This window comes from Sceloporus occidentalis, unplaced genomic scaffold, assembly GCF_023333645.1.
Source record: "Sceloporus occidentalis isolate IW3139 unplaced genomic scaffold, rSceOcc1.0.p SCAF_2, whole genome shotgun sequence".
Classification (NCBI taxonomy): domain Eukaryota; kingdom Metazoa; phylum Chordata; class Lepidosauria; order Squamata; family Phrynosomatidae; genus Sceloporus; species Sceloporus occidentalis.
This window is the reverse complement of record NW_028316982.1, coordinates 268,106,827-268,119,798: the sequence shown is the minus strand read 5'-3', so window position 1 is coordinate 268,119,798 and position 12,972 is coordinate 268,106,827. Positions and strand designations below refer to the sequence as shown.

Genomic DNA, 12,972 nt, shown 5'->3' with positions numbered 1-12,972 from the left:
CCCTGCACTCTAGCGGAGGCCAGCTGAATTGCTACCTTCCCACTTTAAAAATTAAGGATATTTACCTGTTTGTCAAAATCTAGCAGCTTATATGTGCTTTGAAAGGCAGCGTGGTATAGTGGTTTGAGTGTTAACTAGGACTCTGGAGACCAGGGCTTAATTTCTCGCTCGGCCACGGAAACCTATTGGGTGACCCTAAGCAAGTCACACTCTCTCAGCCTCAAAGGACGGCAAGCGCAAACCCCCTCGGAACACATCTTGCTATGAAAACCCTATGATCGGTTCACCTTAGGATTGCCGTAAATTGGAAGCGACCCTAGAGACCAGGGTTCTCTTTCTAGTTTGGACTATAACTCTTAGCATCCCCCTAGCTAGAGGATTCCAGGAATACAGTATAGCCCAAACAGTTACTTTGCTTTGACTGAGGACAGTATACTTTTTCTACTGTTGGTAGCCATCTGTTTTCTAAGGAGAGCTTGCCATAAGTTGGAAACAACAGAACAACACCAACGTTATATATTCTGTCCAAGCTGGGAGGAATTAACAATCCCAGTCCCACCACTTACTTACTGTATATATTCATGTTAAAGTCTAGAAATTTGAGTCAAAAATTAACACACACACACACACATGGCGAAAAAAAAATCTGGGTCGATTTATCCTGTTGTACTCCTGTTGTAACCCGCTTTGATCTCTTTGGAAAAGCAGGCTATAAATAAACAGTATTATTATTATTAATTATTATCTACAGGTTAATGTAAGAAGTGTACTCTAACTCTCATTTTTTAAAAAATGAATGAGCCATCTCCTTTCTGTGAGCAGAGCAGCAAAAGGTGAGAGCTCCGTCCATCCTGAGAGCACCTAAAAAAAGCACTGGCCACTTCTACTCTCTTATCCATCCAGCCTTTAGGATGAGCACAAACATTTATGCCTGCCAGAATTTTATAAGATCTTTGACATTGTGTTCCTTTACTTCATTCTTTACATCCTTCATTGTACGTCCCTATGTTTTTCCCTTGAGGGGTCATCAAAATCCATAATTTGTTCCCAAAACCTGCCCTTAACTTATACATGAGTTCGACTTATAGTTGAGTATATACGGTACTTTCTTCCCCCCATGAACCTTCAAGAGTCCTAAGATCTACAGGGGAAAGCTTTCCCTTGGTCCCACCACCATCACAGCCTCACTTGATGTATGCTATGGGATGTATGCTTTATTTATTTTTTAACTTTTGTATGCTTTTTTATGAAAGCCAGGGTGGTGTAGTGGTTTGAGCATTGGACTGCGAGTGGAGGCAAGGTTTCGAATCCGTGCTGAGCCATAGAAACTCACTGAGTGACCTTGGGGAAGTCACTATCTCTCAGCTTTAGAGGAAGGCAAAGGCAACACACACACCCAACAATTCTTGCCAAGAAAACCTCCAACCATAAGTCAGAAACAACTTGAAGGCACAGAACAGCAAGAAGGTTATTTAAGGACAAAGGCAGTCCTATTCCCTTGTGCTAGTCAGTGCCAACCTGCTCCACCTTATCCCCTTAATGATTTAATAGTTACTTTAGAAGTTATATTTATACCCTTTATTCAGTTGCAAAAATTGGTGTACAATTGGTCCTTGGTATCCACTGGAGTTTGGTTCTAGGACTCCCTGTGGATACCAAAATCCATGGATGTTCAAGTCCCATTAAATATAATGGAAAGTAAAATGATGTCCCTTATTTAAAATGGCAGAATCAAGCTCTGCTATTTGCAACTTGTATATATTTATTTTAATATTTTCAAGCCGTGGATGCTTGAATCGGTGGATAATGGATAAGGAGGGCTTACTGTACTTGGCTCTTTTTCTTCATAACTATCTTGCAAACTGAGTGAGAATACCTGCCCCAGGGTCGTCCAGTGGGTTTCACAACTCCATGGATTAGAAGCTGGATCTCCTAAGTCCCCGATGAATGTTCTAACCACTACACTGCAATGTCCTCCCTGGAAACATTTAGTGCAGCTACAAAAACTGCCTCCCTCTTGGCTCCTGGTTTTTGGTCCTGGGAGGAACCATTCAAGCTCTCAAGAGCGTCATTATCTCAGCTCTTGGTCCTCTTCCCTTGGCAACCTGTACTTCTTTGGTGTGTTTGTTTGAGACAATTTTTCCAGGCTTTGCCTTCATGTTGGAAGTAAAGCAAGCAAGCATGTTTACAAGGATAGGATCAAAGCTGATGACTTTGTTAATTCCGGATGAAAGGATCAATTTTGCACAGAACCTGCTTTACCAGCAGAACTATAAGGTCTCGGTGGGTCGGTGAATCAAGGGATCTAACCACCTTTCATTGCTAGAGATGCACTGCAATTCAGGTAGTATCTGCACTGCAGAATTAATGCAGTTTCACACTGCTTGAACTGCCATGGCTCAATGCTATGGAATTCTGGGATTTGTAGTTTTGTGAGATATTTTGCCTTCTGTGTCAGAGCTCTGGTGACACAAAAACAACCTACAAATCCCAGGATTCCATAGGAAGGAGTCATGCCAGTTAAAGCAATGTCAAACTGGATTATTTCTGCTGTACAGATGCAGCTTCTGTGGTGGAGTGTATGTTTTACATGGAGTATATAATAAATTTAATCCCAGGCATTTCCAGTTAAGGGAATGAAGGAAGGTGATAGGAAGAGACTAAAGAGAGTTCTACAGATGCCATGGACTTTCCCCCTAGTCTGCTACCTTCCAAATATTTTGGATTACACCTCCCATCACCTCCTTGATGACTGGCCATGCTGCCTGAGATTGATGGGAGTTGTAATCTAAACTTCTGGAGAGCAGGAATTTGAGGGCGTTTTATAGATGACAGAATTATCCCTCTAAATCAGGAATGGGCACATGCCCACCAACATTTCACAGATAAAACCAGGGCCCATGCAGGCAAGCAATGTGGGAGTGCGCTCAAGATGACAAAAGTTGTTAATGAGGAAGAACACACAGGCTGTAAGAGAGGCTGCAGCTGTTTGCTATTGCCTGAGCCTACAGGGAAGGGCAGGACGCATGTCCTCCTGTCCAGTTCAAACTAGTTTTATATTTTGAACTGAGTTTGCAACAGTTGAAGTAAGCTCAGGACAAAAGGAGAGAGTAGGAGAGAGAAACTGGAACCTTTCAAAAACAGCTGAAAAAGTGGGATAGTGGATTAATCAGGGCTGTCCCTTCCAAAGTGAGGCTGTTGGTGGTTATGTAGATATAGTACAGCCTGATGGCCACATGCAACCTCTAGAGTCTGCTTTTGTGGCCTCTGAAGCCCTCCATTAGTCCTCACAAAACCCCAGCCCCAAAAGTTTTTCAAAATTGATATGATTTCCAGGCGGTTTTTGCCCCAAAACTACAGTGAAAGCCCCCCAAACATGTAAAAACACACAAAAATACTCCCAACTCCAGCTGCCCAGAAGTATCTTTGGTTTGCACAGCTGTCCCTGTCGAAAGGGATTGATTCAATCAAGGAATCCATGGCATTGAATTGCTAAGACCTAACTAAATTATCCATCTTGAATGTGGTCTTCCTCTTTCCCTTCTGCCTTCCACTTCTGCCAGTATTATCATCCTTTCCAGTAAATCATATAATCTCATGATGGGTCCAAAATACATTATTGTGTTGCCTTCCGTGGAGAGTTCAGGACTAATTTGCTCCAGACTCATTTATTTACTTTTCTGGCAGTTGACTGTAGCTGTAAAATGGCAGCAACAGTAGTTGTTATTATAATTGATGTATATCCTGCCTTTCTCCCCAAAACCTCCACTCTGGGTGGCTAATGGCAATTAAAAACAATACAATTTAAAAATAATTCAAAAACCTCTCATCTGCCTAAAAACATGGGCATGCCAACACATCTGATAATCCTGATGAGGAATCTGTACTCGGGACAAGAGAAACAGAATGGTTCCCAATTGGCAAAGTCATGAGAAAAGGCTGCATCCTTTCACCCAATCTGATCACCTTGTATGCAGAATATATTATATGAAAAGTAGCCTTGGGCATAGAAGAAGGAGGAGTGAAAATAGGAGAAAGGGATATCAACAATCTGAGATACGCAGATGACACCATAATACTAGCAGAAAACATCACAGATCCTGGAACAGCTATTAAGAAAGATCAAGGTAGAAAGTGCAAAGACAGGCTTGTTGCTGAAAATAAAGAAATCAAAACCAAGGACCACGAAGGACCTACACAATTCAACCTAGACAGTGAGGAAATAGAAATATTAAAAGAATTTCTGTACCTGGGATCAAACATTGATAGAAACAAGGACTGCAGCCAGGAAATCACAAGAAGATTAAGAATGAGGACGGCAGCTATGAAAGAACTAGAAAAAGTCATAACATGCAAAGATATACAACTGTACAATCGTACAAGCCATTATGTTCCCTATTACCAAGTATGGATGTGAGAGCTGGATAATTAAAATAGAAGATAGGAAGAAAATCAATTCATTTGAGATGTGGTGCTGGAGAAGAGTGCTGAGGATCCCATGGACAGCCAAGAAGTCAAACAAATGGGTCCTACAGCAGATCTAGCCAGAGATCTCCCTTGAAACCAAGATGGCAAAACTGAGGCTGTTGTCTTTTGAACACAGCATGAGAAGAGAGAACTCATTAGAAAAAAACAATAATGCTAGGAAAGTAGAAAGCGAGGAAGGCCATATGCTAGTTGGATGGACTCTATTAAAGATATCTGTTAAAGGATCTTGATGATGTCTCATCCATGGGGTCTCTGTGGGTCAAGATTGACTCCAGGGAGATTAACAACAACAAAGCATCATGTTTTAAATACATTGATTCTCTTCCTACGTTTAATATTGTCTCACTTCTTGTCACCATTTTGAGAGGGGAGGCAGAGGAAAATGGAGGTATTTGGGCTTGGTGTAGCGTCTTTAAGACTAACCCACAGATGGTCTGATTGGAGGAAGAGTTGGGCCCTGGTCCCCATGCAATCACCCATCTCTACTCTAAAGCCAGAGTGAAAATCATGTGACTTTAAAGAGGTTGTTGGATTGCAGCTCCCACCGTTTCTCAGTCCAAATCTGTGTGTGTGTGTGCATGTATGTGAGTCTGCATTTCAGGGTAGGGAATCTTGTGGTCCTGCTGAAATTGTTGGACTGCAGTTGAGAGCAAGGTTGCATTCAAGACCATTTCCTCCACCACTACCTTGAAAGCTGTGTGATTTACATCGTGTCCCACAAGAGAAAGCAAGTTTCCTTACTGTTATAGCCATTACCTGAGACTCCATGGGGGAATGTATGATGGATGTAATCAAGAAGCAATTTCCACTTGAGAGTTGCGGCCTTCTGTACCAACCTCCATGCGACTTGGCAATGCTGGCTAGGCATGATGAGGACTGTCATCCAACATATTTCAAAGGTGCCAGTGTTAAAATAATTTATACTGAGGTCATTTTGAATAATGAAGTAATATCTACCTCTCCTAATTTGGTGTCATTTGCAAGTTTGATAAGCCAGCCCTTTATCCCATCAGCCAAGTCATTGGTATGCCAGTGCCAGTGCTGCTTTAAAAAACCCAAAACTTCCAGGTACACAGGGGACAGTGAGAAAAATGTGGAGGGTTTAGTTGAGCACCAAAAGACTTTGTAAAAAGTGGGTTTTTTATTAGAGGCTTTGTTAATTCAGGGTACAGTTCTGTTGATATAGTGTGGTGTAGTGGTTTGAGTGTTGAATTGCAACTCTGGAAATCAGGGTTTGATCCAGGCAGTCATCCCCAGCTCAGCCATGAAACCCACTGGGTGACCTTGGGCAAGTCGCACTCTCTCAGCCTCTGGGGAAGGCCATGGCAAACCTCCTCTGAACAAATCTTGCCAAGAAAACGCCATGATAGGTTTGCCTTAAGGGTCAACATAAGTGGAAATAACTTGAAGGCACACAGCACACACACACACGCGTACACACACACACACACAGCCTACAACTGCACCAGTCTTTTTTTCTCCCTTTGCTGTTGCATCGCACATGTCCACGACTTCAAACACATACACACCGGAAAGAGCATCCTCACTCTTTGGAGATCTCATTTACTTGCTCAGGAACGGTTGTCAAGCGGTTGTTGTCAGGGAGGCTGACATCAGAGATCACATCCCTATAGATTATAGCATGCGGATGTGTTCCTCATCTGCAAATGAGATGGAGGACACCCAAAGGAAACCCCCCTCGGGGTGCTCAGCGTCAATGACCCAGGTTGCCTAGCATTGGCTGGGATGGATGAGAGGGAGAGAGAGTTTGCAAGGTTTTTTTTCCCCCCTCTCTTGCTTGAACTGGCTGCCTGGAAAACCAAACAGCTCTGTGCCACTTTGCTGCAGAGGAGGCAGAGCAAGAAGCAAAAGTGTGAGGTGTCAGAATGGCTTCGGAGAGGTCTGAACTAGAGCTTCACCTGGTGCAAGATGTCCAGCTGACCAAGTGCATGAGGCTCCGAGTGCAAAGCCTCCAGCAGAAGAACGAGAAGCCGCAGGATGGTGAGAAACTCCTACAGGCCAATGAGTTTGTCTACCGGGTGGACTTCTCCCGCCAACATGGCCTCCGTTTCATGCGTTGGAAGGTCACGTTGGAGAAGCCAGGCCAGGTGACAGTCATTGGCACCTCTCAGCACTGGACTCCGGACCTCACCAACCTCATGCGGAGGCAGCTGCTGGAGCCGGTGGGAGTTTTCTGGAAGAAGCCAGGCTCCCAGGAAGTGGAATGCAATGAAGCCGATGCTCTGGAGTTTGGAGAAAGGCTGGTGGAATTAGCCAAAATTCGAAAGGTCATGTATTTCCTCCTGGCCTATACTGACGGTCTCGAACCAGCTCACCTGAAGTGCTCGGTGATGTTTGAAACCTGAATTTGGACCTGTCTTGGTTTCCTTGCCTCTTCCTCCTACTCAAGCCACCTGAGTTATCTGCTTCCGTTTTCTGCTTTTTGGCTCTGCAGCTCCTAGGTTTGTTCTGAAGCTAGCCTACAGGTGCCAGTGTCCACAGGAAATCTGGTTTAGGTTTTAGTCTGAATCATAAAGGAGTTATCCAAGGAAGTAATTTGAACTTTTGTAACTTTGAGATTTCCGTTTCTTTGAAGTTTGTAATAATTCCCAGACCAGATTAGAGTTACCAGGCAAGCTGAACTGCATGGCTTAAATACACATCTATTTCCACACTTCTCCTTCCTGGGTACCTAGCTTAATTCCAACAACAGCTCAGAGGAATGAAGATGAAGCCTCCTTTATGTCACAGGACAGAGAAAGGTGATTTTTTAAAAAGTGCTTTATCTTTTATGGCTTCAAAGGCAGCCTGGCAGTTTTAGGGATGCTTAAATGCACTTAGCCATAGCGTTCGGTATTCTGAAGAAGAGGGAGACATGTTTCATTTTGAAGTTTTACAACAGCCGTCCCCTGCCTCACATTCCAGATTTCTGTAATGCTGAAGGAAAAGATCATGGGGAAATCATGGAAGCCTATCCAGCTGGACTGGATGCAAAGAAAATGTCTACAACAATAAAAATTTCTCCAACCATTTTTTTTCCTCCTGGGATCTGGGAATCTACACAGCTTCAGGTATCCTAGAAGGCATAGAGTGCACCCTGGATGATGGAATCCAGGACCTTTTGTGGAACCCCGGGGGTTTTTGGTTCCATTCAAACAAGTTTCTAATCCTTGTGGATAACAAGGGAAACCTGGGAATAAATAATAATTAATGTAAGGAGCAAAAGGAAAACTTGGCTGGCAGAATTTGTTGAGTCTGTTACCCATATTCACTCTATCTGTATGCTCTCAGATTTTGTCTCCCTGTCCACTCCTAACTGGAGCACTTTATTTGATCAAAGTATTAAAATATGTCCCCTGTCCCACCTTTTATAATCCTTATGAAGTTACCACTGTTCTGCTAGCTGGGAATTGTACAAAAACTGCTCAGTCTCCTGATGGATCTGTGACTGGGGTTGGATTTGAACTCGGGTCCCACACAAAATCTCTTTCCCTCTCCTGTTTCCTCCAGGATAAATTATTTTCCCACATTATTAAAACAAAAGAATTGCAAAAGTTGAACCAAAGCCCAATAAATGTGAAGCTTTTTTGTGTGTAAAGTGGAGTTCTCTGCAGAAGACGTTTATTCTCCTTGCTGAGTAGAATGGAAAATGACTGCTTGAAAAGTCTGGATGTGATATTTTATTTATTTATTTATTTATTTTGCATATGTCTCAGCAATCCTTCCAGGGTTTTGTCTATATCTACATCTTATTTCACATGAGCCTTGGCTATGTAATCTTCTGCACTGTGGATCTTCCAGTACTACTACTCTGACTGATTCAAATGCACATTAGTATGAGTTCATCTATACTACAAAGTTATAACTGTTTCATACCGGTTTAACTGCCATGGGTCCGTCATCCAAAATTCTGGGATTAACAATTAACAAAACCTTTGACAGTGAACATTTTGCTAGCCTTCCTTTAAAATATTCTGCATGCTGATACTGCTAAAAAGTTGCAACTAGACAAAAGGACAGAAGCAAATAAAGGGGGGGGGGGGAACAGGCACACACACACACACACACATGGTTTTCATTTTTCAGATCACAGCAGTATCTCTGCAGAAAGCAAGTACAGGCGGTCCTCTCCATTTGCAGCTTTAACTTTGGCGGATTTGATTATTTACGAAATTAATATGTTCTCTCTAGGAATCTCTGGGTCCTCCAGCTCAACTGTGCCCGAAGTTGACATAGAGTTACATTGGAAGACCTTGAGATTCCTAGAGAAAACACTTTTCTAGGCATTTGTACATCCTTCGGTGTGGTTCTGTAGTCAGCCTCCGCCGGATATTGACCACAGAGTTTCAGTGGAAGACTTAAGAGATTCCTAGAGAGAGGTTCTAGAATCATAGAATAGAATCATATAATCATAGAGTTGGAAGAGACCCCAAGGGCCACCCAGTCCAACCCCCTGCCATGCAGGAAATCCAGATCAAAGCATCCCCGACAGATGGCCATCCAGCCTCTGCTTAAAGACCTCCAAGGAGGAAGATTCCACAACACTCCGAGGGAGTTTGTTCCACTGTCGAACAGCCCTTACTGTCAGGAAATTCCTCCTAATGTTGAGGTGGAATCTCTTTTCCTGCAGCTTGCATTCATTGCTCCGGGTCCTAGTCTCGGGAGCAGCAGAAAACAAGCTTGCTCCCTCCTCAATATGACATCCCTTCAAATATTTAAATAGAGCTATCATATCACCTCTTAACCTTCTTTTCTCCAGGCTAAACATACCCAGCTCCCTAAGGTGTTCCTCATAGGGCATGGTTTCCAGACCTTTCACCATCTTAGTCACCCTCCTTTGGACATGCTCCAGTTTCTCAATGTCCTTTTTGAATTGTGGCGCCCAGAACTGGACACAATATTCCAGGTGTGGCCTGACCAGAGCAGAATATAGTGGCACTATTACTCCCCTTGATCTAGACACTATACTTCTATTGATGCAGCCTAAAATCGCTTTGGCCTTGTTAGCTGCTGCATTGCACTGTTGACTCATGTTCAACTTGTGGTCTACTTGGACTCCTAGATCCCTTTCACATGTTGTCTCCTTAAGCCAGGTGTCCCCCATCCTATATCTGTGCATTTCATTTTTTCTCCCTAAGTGCAGTACCTTACATTTCTCCCTGTTGAAGTTCATTCTGTTAGCTGTGGCCCAGCTTTCTAGTCTATTCAGGTCATTTTGAATTTTGATCCTGTCCTCTGGAGTATTAGCTATTCCTCCTAATTTGGTGTCATCTGCAAATTTGATAAGTATTCCCCCAATTTTTTCATCCAAGTCATTGATAAAGATGTTGAACAGTACTGGGCCCAGGACAGAGCCCTGTGGGACTCTACTGGTCACTTCTCTCCAGGATGAAAAAGTGCCATTGTTGAGCACCCTTTGGATTCGTCCGGTCAACCAGTTACAAATCCACTTAACCGTTGCCTTGTCTAGCCCACATTTTACAAGCTTGTTTGCAAGAATGTCATGGGGAACTTTGTCAAAGGCCTTACTGCAGGGGTAGGCAACCTGCGGCCCGCGGGCCAGATGCGGCCCGGCGAGGCCTTGGGACCGGCCCCAGCCTGGTCCTGCCGCCGATTGCTGCTGGGGCCTTTGGGGGGCAATTGTCTATAGAAGCCTCAGAAACATGCATTTATATTAACATTTTTTTAAAAATCAGCAAATTTTTTCGCGTGTCCTCCATTTTTTTAAAAAAAGTGTGTTCCATTTGAAAATTTTGTCCTACATTTGTCCTGGTTTATTTATATATTTAATTTTTTTAAAAAATTATTTAATTATTTATTTTTTGGCATCGGCCCCCCAGTTGTCTGAGGGACAGCAACCCGGCCCCCGACTCAAAAAGATTGCCTACCCCTCCCTTACTGAAATCAAGATATACTATATCCACAGCATTCCCTTCATCTAACAAGCTGGTAATTTTATCAAAGAAAGAGATCAGATTTGTCTGGCATGACTTGTTTCTCTGAAACCCATGTTGACTTTTTGTGATTATGGCATTGCCTTCTAGAGGTTCACAGACTCTCTGTTTAATGATCTGCTCCAGAATCTTTCCTGGTATTGATGTCAGACTAACTGGACGATAATTGTTGGGATCCTCTTTCCCCCCCCTTTTTGAAGATGGGAACAACGTTTGCACTCCTCCAGTCTGCTGGGACTTCTCCTGTTCTCCAGGAGTTTTCAAAGATTATTGCCAATGGCTCCGATATTACATTTGCCAGTTCTTATAATACCCTTGGATGTAGCTCATCTGGTCCTGGAGACTTAAATTCATTTAGGTTTAAAAAATGTTTATTATTATTATTATTTGCAGGTTTTTCACTTTCATGGGGGTCTCAAGCCCCTAACCCCAGCAAATGTGGAGGGTCCACTGAAATAGACTAAGATTTAATTTGGAAAGGATTTTATGCTAACCAGTCTTATTTAGCTGCCTCTGCCTGTCTGCAACAAGGTACCCTGACATATTTTTAAAAAGCATAAATCAAAATAAGTTTAGCCTCCAGAGCAGAACTAATATGAAAATTGGGGGCCGATGCAAGAAAAAATAATCTTTGGAGCATTTTAGAAGTCTTCAAGTGATTCCTAGAATATTCAAAAAATTATAGTTTATTTATGCAAGGCTTACCTGACCTGGTTGTTTCATTTCACATGTACATTATGGAGTTTATCACACGAAGGAGATTGAGAGTTTATCCTGTGGATATCCCGGGAAAATCGCGTAATTATGCGAAACAATTTCACATGTCGTTGCACAAAACCCATAATTAAACCGGTCACAAAGAAGCATTAGCATTCATCTTTTTTACTTGTGGGATTTCAGGCACAACGTATTTCCAATATCACTTTATTGGCACAGTTGTGTGTGATAACCATTCGCACAATTACTCATCATTTTCGCTTTATTTGCGGGATGCTTTAAATGCGCTTTAGTCTCTCTTTAATGCCAAAATTAGCCCCAGTGTGATAAACTTGATGGCTAGTTTTGAATAAAAGGTTTGCTGAAACAGGTTGACCTTCTCTTCTTTTTTGCGGAGTAGAAACCTCTCCCTCGTCTTTCCATGTCCTTTCTGCCTCTGGCACCAAAGCTTCTGTTAAAGGTCTAATATCACATTGACTTTTTCAACTGAGTTATACACGGACTTCGCTTTTCAATGCAACAAACTCTTGTCAGGCTGAGATTTGGGTTTATGCATTCATCTGTAACGGAAAATAAAAATGAATATACTTGCAGACCTTCATACAGTAATCCATTTGAAAAGAAAAATAAATAATAGAGAGTAAGAGAATATACAATAAAAGTCTGCTTACAATGAGTTTTCTGGCCTGCAGTCTTTTTTTGTAACAATGGTGGAGATTTATTTTCATGTATGTTTGGTTTAAAATGTTTGTCATTGCTCTTTTTGTCTAAGTAAAATGCCCCCAAACAGCTAGGATCACAGTTTGATGACAACCTTGCTCCTCTTGTAGCAAATATCCGATCATGCAGGGCAAGGTTGGGAACACCAAATGTTGGACTACAAATCCCAACAGCCCATGCTGGAAGCAAGAGAATGTTGGGCATTGCAATCCAACATTTGGAGAACCACACAATTCCCATCCTACTTGCAGTGGAAATGGTCACCCTCTCAGTGGTTAATGAGTTACTAGTCTTGTTATCCCAGGCTGGATGGGGCTGATGGGAACTGGAGTCCAACAAACACCTGGAGGTCCACAGCTGGAATTGTGGATTGTCACTCAACCCCACGGTTCCTGTCCATCAGAAGAGTTCTGCAGGATTGGCCCATAGGCTGACATTTCCCAGCCCTGCGATCCACCAATGCAGAGCCTAAACTTTCCTCTGGCTGCATCTGCACTGCAGAAGTAATCCAGTTTGACACCACTTTAATTGCCATGGCTCAGTGCTATGGAATGCTGGGATTTGTAGCCTTGTGAGCTATTTAGCCTTCTCTGTCAGAGAGCTCTGGTGCTGCAACAGATGACAAATCCCAGGATTCCATAGCATGGATCCATGCCTGTTAAAGCGGTGTCAAGCTGCATTAATTCTGTAGTGCAGATGTAGCCTTCGTAGCATCCCACGGACCATACCAGCTGGGGGACCTGCAAAAGTAACTTTCTCAACTGTAGGTGCTTACTTACCATTCTTCGGTAGTGAAAGAATGGGATGATTATTGAACTGAGTTGGAGGGCATGGAAATATAACCTGACCTCTGGCCCTTCCATACTGTAATGCTTCTATGAGGGCTTTCTACATGATTCTTTATCGGAAGGCAATTTCTTTAAAATCTCAGAGCCTTATTTCTGTGCAAACATGGTTAGATTTGGGTTGCAGGAGAGAGCTAGGACGGGAACTTCATTGAGCTGCCAGTGTTGTGCCAATTCATCACTTAGCGCTCTCTGTGGCTCTTGAAACAAGAACGGGGAACCTTTCCTTTTCTGACTTAAATTCAATT

At 42.8% G+C, this 12,972-nt stretch overlaps 2 protein-coding genes across 2 annotated transcripts in view; both read left to right on the top strand.

Annotated features, from left to right (window-relative positions):
* The window catches only part of CAPN5 (calpain 5), an 85,353-nt gene that overhangs the window by 49,050 nt on the left and 23,331 nt on the right, over positions 1–12,972 (top strand). The gene's annotated exons all lie outside the window — the stretch shown is intronic.
* OMP (olfactory marker protein) lies at positions 6,375–6,929 on the top strand. The gene has a single exon (XM_089512998.1). The coding sequence runs from the start codon at positions 6,375–6,377 to the stop codon at positions 6,852–6,854; it is 480 nt and encodes a 159-aa protein (XP_089369124.1). The 3' UTR covers positions 6,855–6,929.